The 12,918-nt window shown below is 46.9% G+C and overlaps 1 protein-coding gene across 1 annotated transcript in view; it reads left to right on the plus strand.

Annotated features, from left to right (window-relative positions):
• The window catches only part of dcaf7 (ddb1 and cul4 associated factor 7), a 62,298-nt gene that overhangs the window by 27,381 nt on the left and 21,999 nt on the right, over positions 1-12,918 (plus strand). The window contains exons 3-4 of the mRNA XM_038779582.1: positions 1,578-1,696; positions 8,705-8,914. Coding sequence (XP_038635510.1) covers positions 1,578-1,696; positions 8,705-8,914 — 329 coding nt within the window. The remainder of the gene's footprint in view (positions 1-1,577; positions 1,697-8,704; positions 8,915-12,918) is intronic.

The raw sequence follows: 12,918 nt of genomic DNA on the forward strand, positions 1-12,918 counted from the left end.
AAAAGTGAGGTGGTACCTTTGGAAGGAGTAATGTGACAAGGAAGTAGTCAATGAATGGCCTGACACTGGAAAGTTCAGAGGAACAAAGGAACCTTGACGTGTTTGTCCGTAGATCTCTGAAAACAGATGGGCAGATTTATAGGGTAGTGAAAAAGGCATATGGGGCACTTGCCTTTATCAATGAGGCATATTGGAGTTGTATAGAACTTTGGTGAGGCCACAGCTGGAGTACTATGTGCAATTCTGGTCACCACAATATAGGAAGGATGTGACTACAGTGGAGTGGGTGCAGAGACGATTCACCAGGATGCTGCCTGGCATGAAACATTTAAATTAGAAAGAGACGTTGGATAGGCTTGGGTTGTTTTCGCTGGAGCAGAGAAGATTGAGGTGTACAAGATTGAGGGCATGGACAGGGTGGATAGGGAGCAGCTGTTTCCATTAGTTGAAGGGTCAGTTATGAGGAGACACGGGTTCAAGGTCAGGGGCGGGAGATTTAGAGGGGATTTGAGGAAAAACTTATTTACCCAGAGGGTGGTGATGTTCTGGACTGCAATGCTTGGGAGGGTGCCTCACATCCTTTAAAAAATACCTGTTGAGCATTTGGCACATCATAACATTCAAGGATATAGGCCAAGTGCTGGTAAATAGGATTAGGTAGGTAGGTCAGGTATTTTTCATGCATCGGTGCAGACTCGATGGGCTGAAGTTTTGTGCTGTATTATTGTGATTCTGTCTTGACTCAAGTGCTCAATTATTGACCAACAAATCTTGGTCCATGGTAAAAAGCTATGCAAATCGAAAAAAGACACAAAGATATGTGCAGAAGGATAGAAAATAAAGACTGAAAGATTAGCAGAGCATGAGCTTGTGAAAACTCAGCCACTCCCTCACTCAAATCACATGATTCCCCCAGCGAGCTGCATTTTAATATTGACGTGATTTAAGAAAGAGTTAACTGAAGAACTGGAGCAAATTTAGGATCCTGAGCCTGGGGCAGCATGTTCCTGTAAATCAAAGCCATTTATTTTGTCAAGCAAAGCAGTTCCTGTATCAAGTGGAATTATCCAGCACAATCAGATGTATAAAAGTTCGAGAGATATAGGGAGGTGCTGTGCCACAATCTCACTGCCATCTTTGTCTCTGAACTTTTCTGTCATCAATGGCCCTTTAGGCCGAGCAAATTCACACATCTCTTGTGACTTTTTAAACTCGATACGTTTCCTCCTCCAAACTGAGAGAGTCTGTCATTGAAAAAGACTATAAAGAGAGTTGTTCCAGGCAAATAATTCATGAGGATGCAGAATTCAAATCCTGAAGGAAGCAAATGGAAAAACCAGGGAGTTGATGAGTAAAAAGGGAATTTCTTGGGGCTCTTTTGCCAAGAGTAATAGAGTTATGGAATTAATGGTGCGAAAGTGTTAAAATAGGCAACATAAATGTGTTTAAGAAACCAGTGGAACATTTTGCTGGAATGGGAAAGGGTTGAGGGATTTCTCAGAAAAAGGTCAGGGGGGGGTACTGATTTCCTGCTCCTAAAATGGTCAGGTTTCTAACTACTGTTCTTTTCCCTACAGGTACTTCCAGCATAGACACCACTTGTACAATCTGGGGGCTGGAGACGGGGCAGGTACTAGGCCGAGTCAACCTGGTCTCTGGTCACGTTAAAACACAGCTCATTGCTCATGATAAGGAGGTAATGACGTCTTACTGTTCCATATTGATTCAATGCGGATACAAAGATCCTTGTAACTCATGGTCGCAAAAATTCTTTAAAACTATTTTTCTCTTGAGATTTCAGTTCCTCCCCTCTGAAGGTCCATTACAAGGGTTTAAACTCAGCTGGTTAAAATGAAGTGACACATTAGGTTAGTAGAGATCAGTGGCAGACATTGAAAGATATTTCTTAGCACTCAGCAAAGGTATATTCCAGTGAGCAAAAAAAGGATGCACCATCCATTGCTAACTAAGAAAGATAAAGACGGTATCAGATTGAAAGAAATACGAGATCAGTGGTAGGTGAGAAGATTAGATAGAATTTAAAAACTAGCAAAGAATGACTATTAAAATAATAAAGATGGGAGAAATTAGAATATGAGAGAAAGTTAGCCAAAATGGTGAAAAGGAAACGATTAAACAGGGGAGTGTGTGACCTCCAGAATTGTCAAATTAATAGCATAGCACCCCAGAATTATATTTGAATCAAGAGGTGAAAAGAAGGGAAGAATTTGAAAAATTTACAAAAGCCACGGATAAACTATTAAAACTAAAAGTTGAAAGGGTGGCATGGTGGCACAGTGGTTAGTGCTGCTGCCTTATGACGCCGAGGACCTGGGTTTGATCCCGGCCCCGGGTCACTGTCTGTGTGGAGTTTGCACATTCTCCCGTGTCTGCATGGGTCACACCCCCACAACCAAAGAGGTGCAGGGTAGGTGGATTGGCCACGCAAAATTGCTGCTTAGTTGGAATAAATAAATAAATGGGTGGCACAGGGGTGAGCACTGCTGCCTCATGGCGGCGTAGACCTGGGTTTGATCCTGGCCCCGGGTCACTGTCTGTGTGGAGTTTGCACATTCTCCCTGTGTCTGCATGGGTCACCCCCCCCCACAACCAAAGAGGTGCAGGGTAAGTGGATTGGCCACGTTAAGTTGCCCTTTAATTGGGGGGAAAAAAAGAATTGGGAACTTTAAATTTAAAAAAAAACTAAAAGAGAGCGGATCAACAAAGCAGGAAACTACAGGCCAGTTAGCGTAACATCTGTTGTCGGGAAAATGCTGGAATCTATTATCAAAGAAGTTATAGCAGGATACTTAGAAAATCTTAATGCAATCAGACAGGGTCAGCTTGGATTTGTTGAAAGGAAATCTTGTTTGAATGTTTTATTAGAGTTCTTTGAGGAATTAACAAGCAACGTGGATAAAGAGGAACCTGTAGATGTGGTGTGATTGGATTTCCAAAAAGTGTTTAATAAGGTGCCACATTGGAACATGTGTAGGGGGTGACACCTTAGCATAGATGATAGGTTGGCTAACAGGAAGCAGAGAGTAGAGATAAATGGGTCATTTTCAAGTTGGCAAGCTTTAACCAGTGGAATATCATGGGTTAATGCTGCCGCCTGAACTGTTTATAATCTATGTCAATGATTTGGATGAAGGGACCGAATGTATGGTTGTGAAATGTGCTGATGACACAAAGATCGGTAGGACAGTTTGTGAGGCGAACGTAAGGAGTCTACAAAGGGATATAGATAGGTTAAATGAGCGGGCAAAAATTTGCAGATGGTTTATGTTAGAAAATATGAACTTGTCAGAGTCATACTGCATAGAAAAGGCCTTTCGGCCCATTGAGTCTGCGCTGGTCAAAACACCCACCTAACTAGTGTAATCCCATTTCCCAAAACTTGGCCCGTAGCCTTGTATGCCGTGGCATCGCAAGTGCACATCTAAATATTTCTTAATGTTATGAGGATCTTACCACGCTTTCAGGCAGCGAGTTCCACATTCCCACTACCCTTGTCCACTCGTATTCTTCCATGGGGTGTGGATGTCGCTGGCTAGGCTACATTTATTGCCCATCCCTAATTGCCCTTGAGAGGGAAGAATAGAAAAGCAGTATGTTATTTAAATGGAAAGAGATTACAGGACTCTGCAAGACAGGGACCTGGATGTCCCGAAGTTGCAGGTACAGCAAGTGATTAGGAAGGCAAATGGAATGTTGTAATTTATTCCAAGGGGACTGGAATATAAAAATAAAGACATTCTGCTCCAATTGTACAGGGTTTTGGTGTGACCACATCTGGAGAACAATGCACACTTTTGGTCTCCTTATTTGAGAAAGGATATAATTTTATAAAAGCAGTGAAGAGAAGTTTCACTCAACTGAACCCTGGGATGAGGTGGTTCTTTAAAAAAAATATATTTTTTATTCTTTTTCACATTTTCTCCCAAATTTACACTCCACAATAAACAATAATCAGGAACAAATGTAATGTCAATCCCCATATTAATAACAACGATCCCACCCTCTCCGTAAACCCCAAACATTGGCCAGCATGTTAACATAAACAAATGACAAAAAGGAATCAGGAATCACCCAAAATCACCACTAACACACAGTCCACCTCCCCCCCCCCCCCCCCCCCCCCCCCCCCCCCCCCCCCCAGCCCCCAACCCCTCTAAAGTTCGATGTGATCCAATTCTCGAAAGTGCAAAATGAATAACACCATGAATTGTAGAACCCCTCCATCCTTCCCCCTCAGTTCAAATTTGACATTTTCAAACGTTAAGAATTCCAGTAGGTCCCTCTGCCAGGGCAGGTCCTCCCGTCACGCCACGGCACAGGGTGGAGAGGTTGATCTCCACCCTAACAGGATCTGCCTTTGGGCGATTAATGAGGTGAAGGCTACAACATCTGGCTCCGCGCTGATTTCCAACCCCGGTTGGTCCGACATCCCGAATATGGCCTCCCGAGGGCCTGGGTCCAGTTTCACATGCACCACTTTAGAGATTACTCGAAATACCACCTTCCAGTAATCCTCCAGCTTTGGACAGGACCAAAACACATGAACGTGGTTTGCGCCCCCCGTCCCGCAATGTTCACACACATCTTAGGGCAGCACGGTAGCATAGTGGTTAGCATAAATGCTTCACAGCTCCAGGGTCCCAGGTTCGATTCCCGGCTGGGTCACTGTCTGTGCGGAGTCTGCACGTCCTCCCCGTGTGTGCGTGGGTTTCCTCCGGGTGCTCCGGTTTCCTCCCACAGTCCAAAGATGTGCGGGTTAGGTGGATTGGCCATGCTAAATTGCCCGTAGTGTCCTAAAATGTAAGGTTAAGGGGGGGTTGTTGGGTTACGGGTATAGGGTGGATACGTGGGTTTGAGTAGGGTGATCATTGCTCGGCACAACATCGAGGGCCGAAGGGCCTGTTCTGTGCTGTACTGTTCTATGTATCTTCAACCCCCTCAAAGAGTCAGCTCATCCTCGTCCTTGTAAGGTGCGCTCTCTACACCACCTTCAGCTGTATAAGCCCCAACCTCGCGTACGAGGTGGAGGCGTTCACCCTCCGGAGCACCTCACTCCAGAATCCCTCCTCCATATCCTCTCCCAAATCTTCCTCTCACTTGGCCTTGTTCCCTTCCAGCGGTGTCTTCTCTTCCTCCCGACATTACCCCCTTCCCCAGTCCCCCTGTTGTCAGCAGCTCCTCCAGCAATGTGGGAAACTCTCTATCTCCTTTCAGTCAAAGTCTTGAACCTGCATGTATCTAAATATTTCTCCCTGCTCCAGCCCATACTTCGCTCCCAGCTCCTTCAATCCCGCGAAACGACCCCAAGAAATAAATCTTTTAGTGTCCTAATTCCTTTCTCCTCCCATCTCTGAAAATTTCCATCCCACTTCCCTGGCTCAAATCTATGGTTTGAGGTGGTTCTTTTTTGAAGAAGGCTCAGACAGATTGAGCCTGTATCCATTGGAATTTAGAAGAATGAAAGGCGATTTAATCAGAACATACAAGATCCTGAGGGGACTTGATGGGGCGGAGGCTGAAAGGGTACTTCCGCTTGAGGGAGAGACCAGAACGTGGGGGAGCACCTTAAAAATAAGAGGTCTTCCATTTACGATAAAGATAAGAATTTATTTTCTCTCTATAAGGTCGTTAGTCTGTGGAAATCACTTCTCAAGAGGACTGGGTCATCCTTTTAAGGCTGAGTTAACTAGATTCTGGAAACCTGAAGTTAAAAACAGAAAATGCTGGAAAGACTCATCAGGTCTGGCAGTGTCTGTATAGAGAGAAACAAGACTTAAACTTTTCGAGGCTGTGTGACTTCAGAGCTTTTTTAATGCAAGTTTAAAATAGATGCTTGATTGACAAGGAAGTCAAAGGATGCAGGGGTGGACAGAAAAATATGGACCATAAATCAGATCAGCCATGATATCAAATGGCGGAGAAGGCTGGGGCCTACTCCTCATTTGTATGTTTTGAAATTGTGGATGTGGTGGTGGATTTTGTACCATTGAAGCAGTTGCCATTCACATCAGGCACTCTGCTGCCCCTCGGATGAGAGTGCTAATTAATTGTTGAAGTAAGAGCAGTTCTGCACTCTGGTTACATTAAGAATTAAATGTGGACAATTTTAGACTTGGTGCATATTACCCTTCAGCAGTAAAGCAGACAGCATGGACTGCATTTTAACCCAGATCCTCGAGGTGGAAGGGAGGAGGGGGGATGCTTTATTAGACCCTTTATCGACCCTTTCCAAAACCAAGAGTGATGGGAAGTTGTGTGACCAAACGAGATGGAAAGCATTGACCTGAAAAGGTCCTGTCACAGTTCATCATTTCCAAAAACATGTTTTGTTGAGGAGCATCATGGTGCCTGGGGATTTCTTTTTAAATGTAAGTTTAAAAAATACTTGCAAGCGTTACTGGGCAAATAACAATAAAGGAAGCCTTGACGAGCTCAAACCTTAGTGCCCAGGGTGGGAGGAGGTAAAACAACAAAGTTCTGGGTGCTTTTAAGCTAGTCAGATTTTTTAGATTGTTATACTGTAGCTTCTTTACAATACGGTCAACAGCTTGTATGTTGACTTAAATTACCATTACTGAAGGGTGTGTTGACAATGTGAATAGGTTAAATTACGCGTTGGGCCTCAGAGCTGAGCTCAGTTCTCTCCTTGACTAGCAGTTGGACACACAGGCACAGATGGGCAGCACGGCAGCATAGTGGTTAGCACAATTGCTTCACAGCTCCAGGGTCCCAGGTTCGATTTCCGGCTTGGGTCACTATATGTGCGGAGTCTGCATGTTCTCCCCGTGTGTGCGTGGGTTTTCTCCGGGTGCTCAGTTCCTCCCACAGTCCAAAGATGTGCAGGTTAGGTGGACTGGCCATGCTAAATTGCCCTTAGTGTCCAAAATTGCCCTTCGTGTTGGGTGGGGTTACTGGGTTATGTGGATAGGGTGGAGGTGTGGACTTGGGTTGGGTGCTCTTTTTCCAAGAGCCGGTACAGACTTGATGGGCCGAATGGCCTCCTTCTGCACTGTAAATTCTATCTATGATGTGGGCATGCATACAATAAACAGGAAATAGGAGTTAGCCATTCAGCCTGCTCCGTTGATCTGCCTCAATGCCAATTTCCCACGCCATCCCCGTATCCATTGATGTCTTTGCTATCTAGAAATCTGTTGGCCTCAGCCTTGAACATGCTCAATGACTGAGCCTCCATAGCTAGAAATTCCAAAGATTCAATCACTCTGGAATAAAAAAAATCCCTAATTTCTTGCCCCTTATTCTGAGACCGTGTCTCCCAGTTCCAGAGCCTCCCTCCACACCCCAGCCAGGGGAGCCATCCTCCATGCATCTACCTAGTTGAGCCCTCTTAAGAATTTTGCATGTTCCAATGAGATTACCTCTCATTCTTCTAAACTCTAGAGAATACAGGTCCAGTCTCAATCACACCTCATAAGACAGTTCCCCAATCCCGGGAATCACTATATCCTTCCTTGGGTAAGGAGACCAAGACTTCATGGTGTGGTCTTAGCATTATACAATTGCAGCACAACATCAAATCCCCTTGCAATAAAGGCCAACATAATTCTTGATAGACGGTGGTGTGGTCATATTGTCACTGGAATCATAATCCAGAGACCCGGGGTAACACTCTGGGTGGGGGAGTGCAGGGCAGGTAAGTAGGGGCCTCCGGGAGGTTGGGTGGGGTCATAGAAGGGAAGGGGTGCTGTAAAGAGGGCTTGGGGAGGAGAGGGCCCCTGAAGCGGAGGGACCCACAGGGGCCCCATTGAGCGGTATCCTCACTTCGTAGGTGGGGTAGTGTCCATATGTGTGGGTGGGTGTGGGGGACCCACAAGCTCACTTAGAGATAAGGGCACCTTTTCAAAATGGCGGTCCGATCTCTGCGTTCAGCTCCCCAGTGCGCGTGTGAATTAAACCAGTGAGAAATTCCCCAGGGCCCAAAAAAATGAGTAAGTATCATTGAATAGCGGTGGGGAATTTGCCGACCGACCCTCCACAAATTAACTTCGAAAATTTTGGGGCGAATCGTGATCTCTGCATTTCTGTTTTGCCGTCTGAATTGTCACATTTTTTTGCATTATGTTCCATCTGCCATGTTCTTGCCTGCTCAACTAACCTGTCTAATTTCCCTTGCAGCCTCCTCAATATTCATATTCCTAACTAGTTTGTGTCACCTGCAAAATTGAAAATATTACAGTCGGTTTCCACATTTGTGTGTCGGCTTTTTTGCTTGACAGGAGCATGTTGTTAATGGAGATTATGTCTTGTTTCCCTCCCGCGTAGTAGCTGTGTAAAACGGCTAGCTTCACTTGTTGTACGAGCACCACCCCCCTGGACTGCCTGAGGGCGCACACCACCCCCTCTCCCCTTGTGCAGCATGCGGGCACGCCTCTCCCTGCTGCGTTGCGTGAGGACTGCCTTCCGCTGCGCATAGGTGGATATCGCGCGCCTCTGGTTGCCTTTCCACAGTCTAAGGGATGCCAAGGTCAACTATGGTATTCTTACTGATCGACTGGTCATGATTGACTAACTTCAGAGATGAAGCAATACCTTTTCGAGCCTGTGTTTAAAAAGTGTATTTTTCTAACTTGCAGAATAAGTAATGTTTTGCTGTTCTTCTCTCCTGAACGTGCTGATGTAACAAGTCAACTTGTTTGAACTAACTGTCCCCTGTCATCTGCAGGTATATGATATTGCATTCAGCAGGGCAGGAGGTGGCAGAGATATGTTCGCCTCCGTGGGTGCAGACGGCTCAGTGCGCATGTTTGATCTTCGACACCTCGAACATAGCACCATCATCTATGAAGACCCTCAACACCATCCCTTGCTCCGCTTGTGCTGGAATAAGCAGGATCCTAATTACCTGGCTACTATGGCAATGGATGGCATGGAGGTGAGCAGAGATAAACAAAGGTTTGGACATACATAATGCAGTCATACATGCAACATTTCCTCAATGGCCTAGTGGCTTTTGCATGGCTCTGTGCAGAATTGAGTTCTGCAGTGAGCAGTACAGCTTCAATTCCAATCTGTTATAATTTAACAGCTGTCACTAACTCTTGCTGACTGAGGGTGAGGAGGGGAAAATCTACTCCAGGTGCAATATAGTGAAACCAGCTGCAAATTGCTGGTGAAGACCAAATCGGATTTATCTTCAGAATCACTAATCATTGAATAACCACATGAAAGATAACACATGAAGACTAGGCACATAGACCAGCCAGCAGACGATAGCCTGCAATCGGTGAACTATACTTCAACTAAGCATGGTGCTGAGGAATGTATAACATGTACACGCGACAATAGGCGATGGTATGCTTGAGTAGCAAAGAGGTGACTGGGAGGTTGCATATTTTCAAATACAGACAAAGCTGCACTTTGCATAAAACCCATTCCCTTTTGTATTGGCTCACTGACAAAATAATCTTGTTTCTTAGTCCCAGGATAATTGCATTTTGATAGAATGGGTCTTATTGCCATATACTCATTGTTGCAGACTTGAGTCGTCAGTGGAAATGCACTTTGAGCTTGATCAGATAGATTTCTGTTTACTTAATCTTTTATCCAGGCTACAGCCAAGTGGCATTGTGAAAATTAGTCCATCACGTGACCCAGCTTCTGTTGCACCAAATTAGTGATGCATGTGGAAGAATTGGGCACGCTTGGTTGCCTGGAAATCATGGGATGCATTTACAATAATAGTGTACGTGCTATTTATACACAAGCAACTGTAGCAAAACTGCTTTGCAAATGTTCCTCCCACTCTGGGGAGACCCATACAGCTCAATAACAGTAAAGTGAACTCAATTCACTCTTCGCAAGTGTAGAATAACGATTCCATGGAAAGTGGCATCACAGAATCATAAAATCATTACAGCATAGGAGACCATTCAGCCCATCCCTTTCTAATCCCACCTTCCTGCACCCAGTCCATAGCCCTGTAGCTTGCAGCACTTCAGGTGCAGGTCCGATTACTTTTTAAAAGAGTTTAGGGTCTCTGTCTCCCCCACCAACTTAGAACATAGAACAGTACAGCACAGAACAGGCCCTTCGGCCCTCAATGTTGTGCCGAGCCATGATCACCCTACTCAAACCCACGTATCCACCCTATACCCGTAACCCAACAACCCCCCCCTTAACCTTACTTTTATTAGGACACTACGGGCAATTTAGCATGGCCAATCCACCTAACCCGCACATCTTTGGACTGTGGGAGGAAACCGGAGCACCCGGAGGAAACCCACGCACACACGGGGAGGACGTGCAGACTCCGCACAGACAGTGACCCTGCCGGGAATCGAACCTGGGACCCTGGAGCTGTGAAGCATTTATGCTAACCACCATGCTACCGTGCTGCCCACGTCCTTCCTGCTGCCCTCCTTCCCCGTCGGCCGGCTGATTCTCCAGGGTCTACAACCCACCATTTGTTCCATGAACCCTCTCAGTTCCCTTGCCATTGCCGGGACCCTGCCCGTTGTGGAGCACTAATCCTAAAGTCCCCATCCATAATCAACTTGTGCGATTCCAAGTCAAGGATTTTCCCCAGCAGCCTTTTGATGAAATCTACATCATCCCAGTTTGGAGCGTAAACATTCACTCGGACCAACCTTCCCCCCCCCTCAAGCTCGAGGGGCAGCAGGGTAGCATGGTGGTTAGCATAAATGCTTCACAGCTCCAGGGTCCCAGGTTCGATTCCCGGCTGGGTCACTGTGTGGAGTCTGCACGTCCTCCCCCTGTGTGCGTGGGTTTCCTCCGGGTGCTCCGGTTTCCTCCCACAGTCCAAAGATGTGCGGGTTAGGTGGATTGGCCATGCTAAATTGCCCGTAGTGTCCTAATAAAAGTAAGGTTGGGGGGGTTGTTGGGTTACGGGTATAGGGTGGATACGTGGGTTTGAGTAGGGTGATCATGGCTCGGCACAACATTGAGGACCGAAGGGCCTGTTTTGTGCTGTACTGTTCTATGTTCTAAGCTTGCACCGGACCATGAGAAATCTACCACCCCCATCCGCAACTGTGCTGTCTGCCTCAAATTTAACCCGTTTGTTAATCATGATCGCGACCCCTCTGGTCTTAGCGTCCAGCCCCAAATGTAAGACCTGGCTAACCCAGCCCTTCCGTAATCTAATCTGGTCCGCCACTTTCAAATGTGTCTCCTGCAGCAACATTACATCCGCCTTCAGAGCCCGTAAGTGCGCAAACACACGGCACGTGTCATCTTGACCGGCCCGTTTCATCCTCTAACATTCCACGTGATCAGCCTGGTTGGAGGGCACCCTGCCCCCGTTGACTAGCTCAAAGTAGCTAGCCTGGTGGCTCTCAACTCCGGCGCCACCATGTCTCCCACCTATTGTCCCCCCCCCCTCTGCCCATCAACACCACCTCCCCAGAACAGAACAGTCCTGTTTGAGCAATCGCTCTGGGACCGAAACAGAGAGAAAACAAAGAACAAAGCTTGCCCCACAATAGTGCAATTCAAACTGTGTAATGAGGTGGGTGCTACCAACATTCCCAGAAAAATAGCAAAAAGAACCCGAACAGCCCCCCAGCACCCAATAACTTAAAATTTAACTATAACTTTGGCTTTAACTTTAAAACTTTCAAACAGGCAAACACAGCACACGAACACCCCCAATTTTAAGTAAAAGAGCATGCCGGACGACATTGCTAACACGAAGGGCAATCTGCGAACAAATGCAAACATCCCTTAATACGCTCTAACTTGAGTTCATGGGTCCTCAGTTCGGCACCAGTCCATGCCCCTTAGCAAAGTCCATCGCTTCCTCCGGGTTGTCAAAGTAATGTTGCTGTTCCTGGTGTGTGACCCAAAGCCGCGCCGGGAAAAGTAGCCCGAACTGACCTTTTTAAACAGGATCTCTTTAATTTGTCTGTAGGCTGCCCTCCTTCTGGCCACCTCCTGGCTCAGATCCTGGTAGATGCGCAGGACACTGTTCCATGAGCAACTCTTCGTGCTCTTGGCCCACTGTAGAACCCGCTCCTTGTCCACAAACCTATGGAACCTGACGACTTTCGCCCGGGGGGGGCCTCCCCCTCGCAGCTGCCTCGCCTGCACTCTGTGTGCCCTGTCCAGCTCCAGCGGACATGGGAAGAAATCATTCCCCACCAGCTGCTGCAGCATGTCTGCCACATATGCCGTGGCATCCAATCCCTCGGCCCCCTCCGGGAACCCAGTGATTCTCAGATTCTGTCAGCGAGACCTGTTTTCCAGGTCCTCCAGCCTGTCCATCAGCCTTGATTGTTGCTCCTTCAACTTTCTAATTTCCACGTCCGCTACCGTTTGGAAATCCACCTGCTCTTCCACTGTCTTCTCTAGTGCCTGGACCACCTTACCCTGAGCGTCCAGCCTCTGGTCCAGTCGCTCCACTGCTTTCTGGAGCGGTTCCAAATTATCCCGCTTCAGTGCTGCGAAGCTCTCTTTCATGATCTTCAGCATGTTGTCCAGTGCTGTTTGGACCGTCCGTTCCGTGGTCCATTCATCGGCCATCTTTCGTCCCACTTGAGCTTCCACACCACCTTTGTTCAGCCACTTCTTCGCCTGTTTTAGCTCTCTTCTGCACTCCCTTCTGCTCCTTAAGTCCATACAACTCTGTATGGATTCAGATCTAGAGTGCTATTGTTTTTCACTCCAGCACTCAACAGTTCAAAAAAGTTGGGGGGAAAAGGTCTTAAAGTCTGACCGGAGCGAGAGCCACCAAAATGCGCGACTTACTCCCTCATAGCCGCCACCGGTAGTCCTCGGTCTGCATCTTCTCTGAGTTCCTTGTAAATGTCAGAAACCCTCCCTTCTCCCACCCACATTCTGGAAACTACCTGTGCTCTATCCCCCTTGGCGGTAGGAGCGGGAAGGTTGAGACCTGCCTCCGTAGGAAGTCCCACACCT

This window comes from Scyliorhinus canicula, chromosome 19 (genome assembly GCF_902713615.1).
Source record: "Scyliorhinus canicula chromosome 19, sScyCan1.1, whole genome shotgun sequence".
In the NCBI taxonomy this organism is placed as follows: domain Eukaryota; kingdom Metazoa; phylum Chordata; class Chondrichthyes; order Carcharhiniformes; family Scyliorhinidae; genus Scyliorhinus; species Scyliorhinus canicula.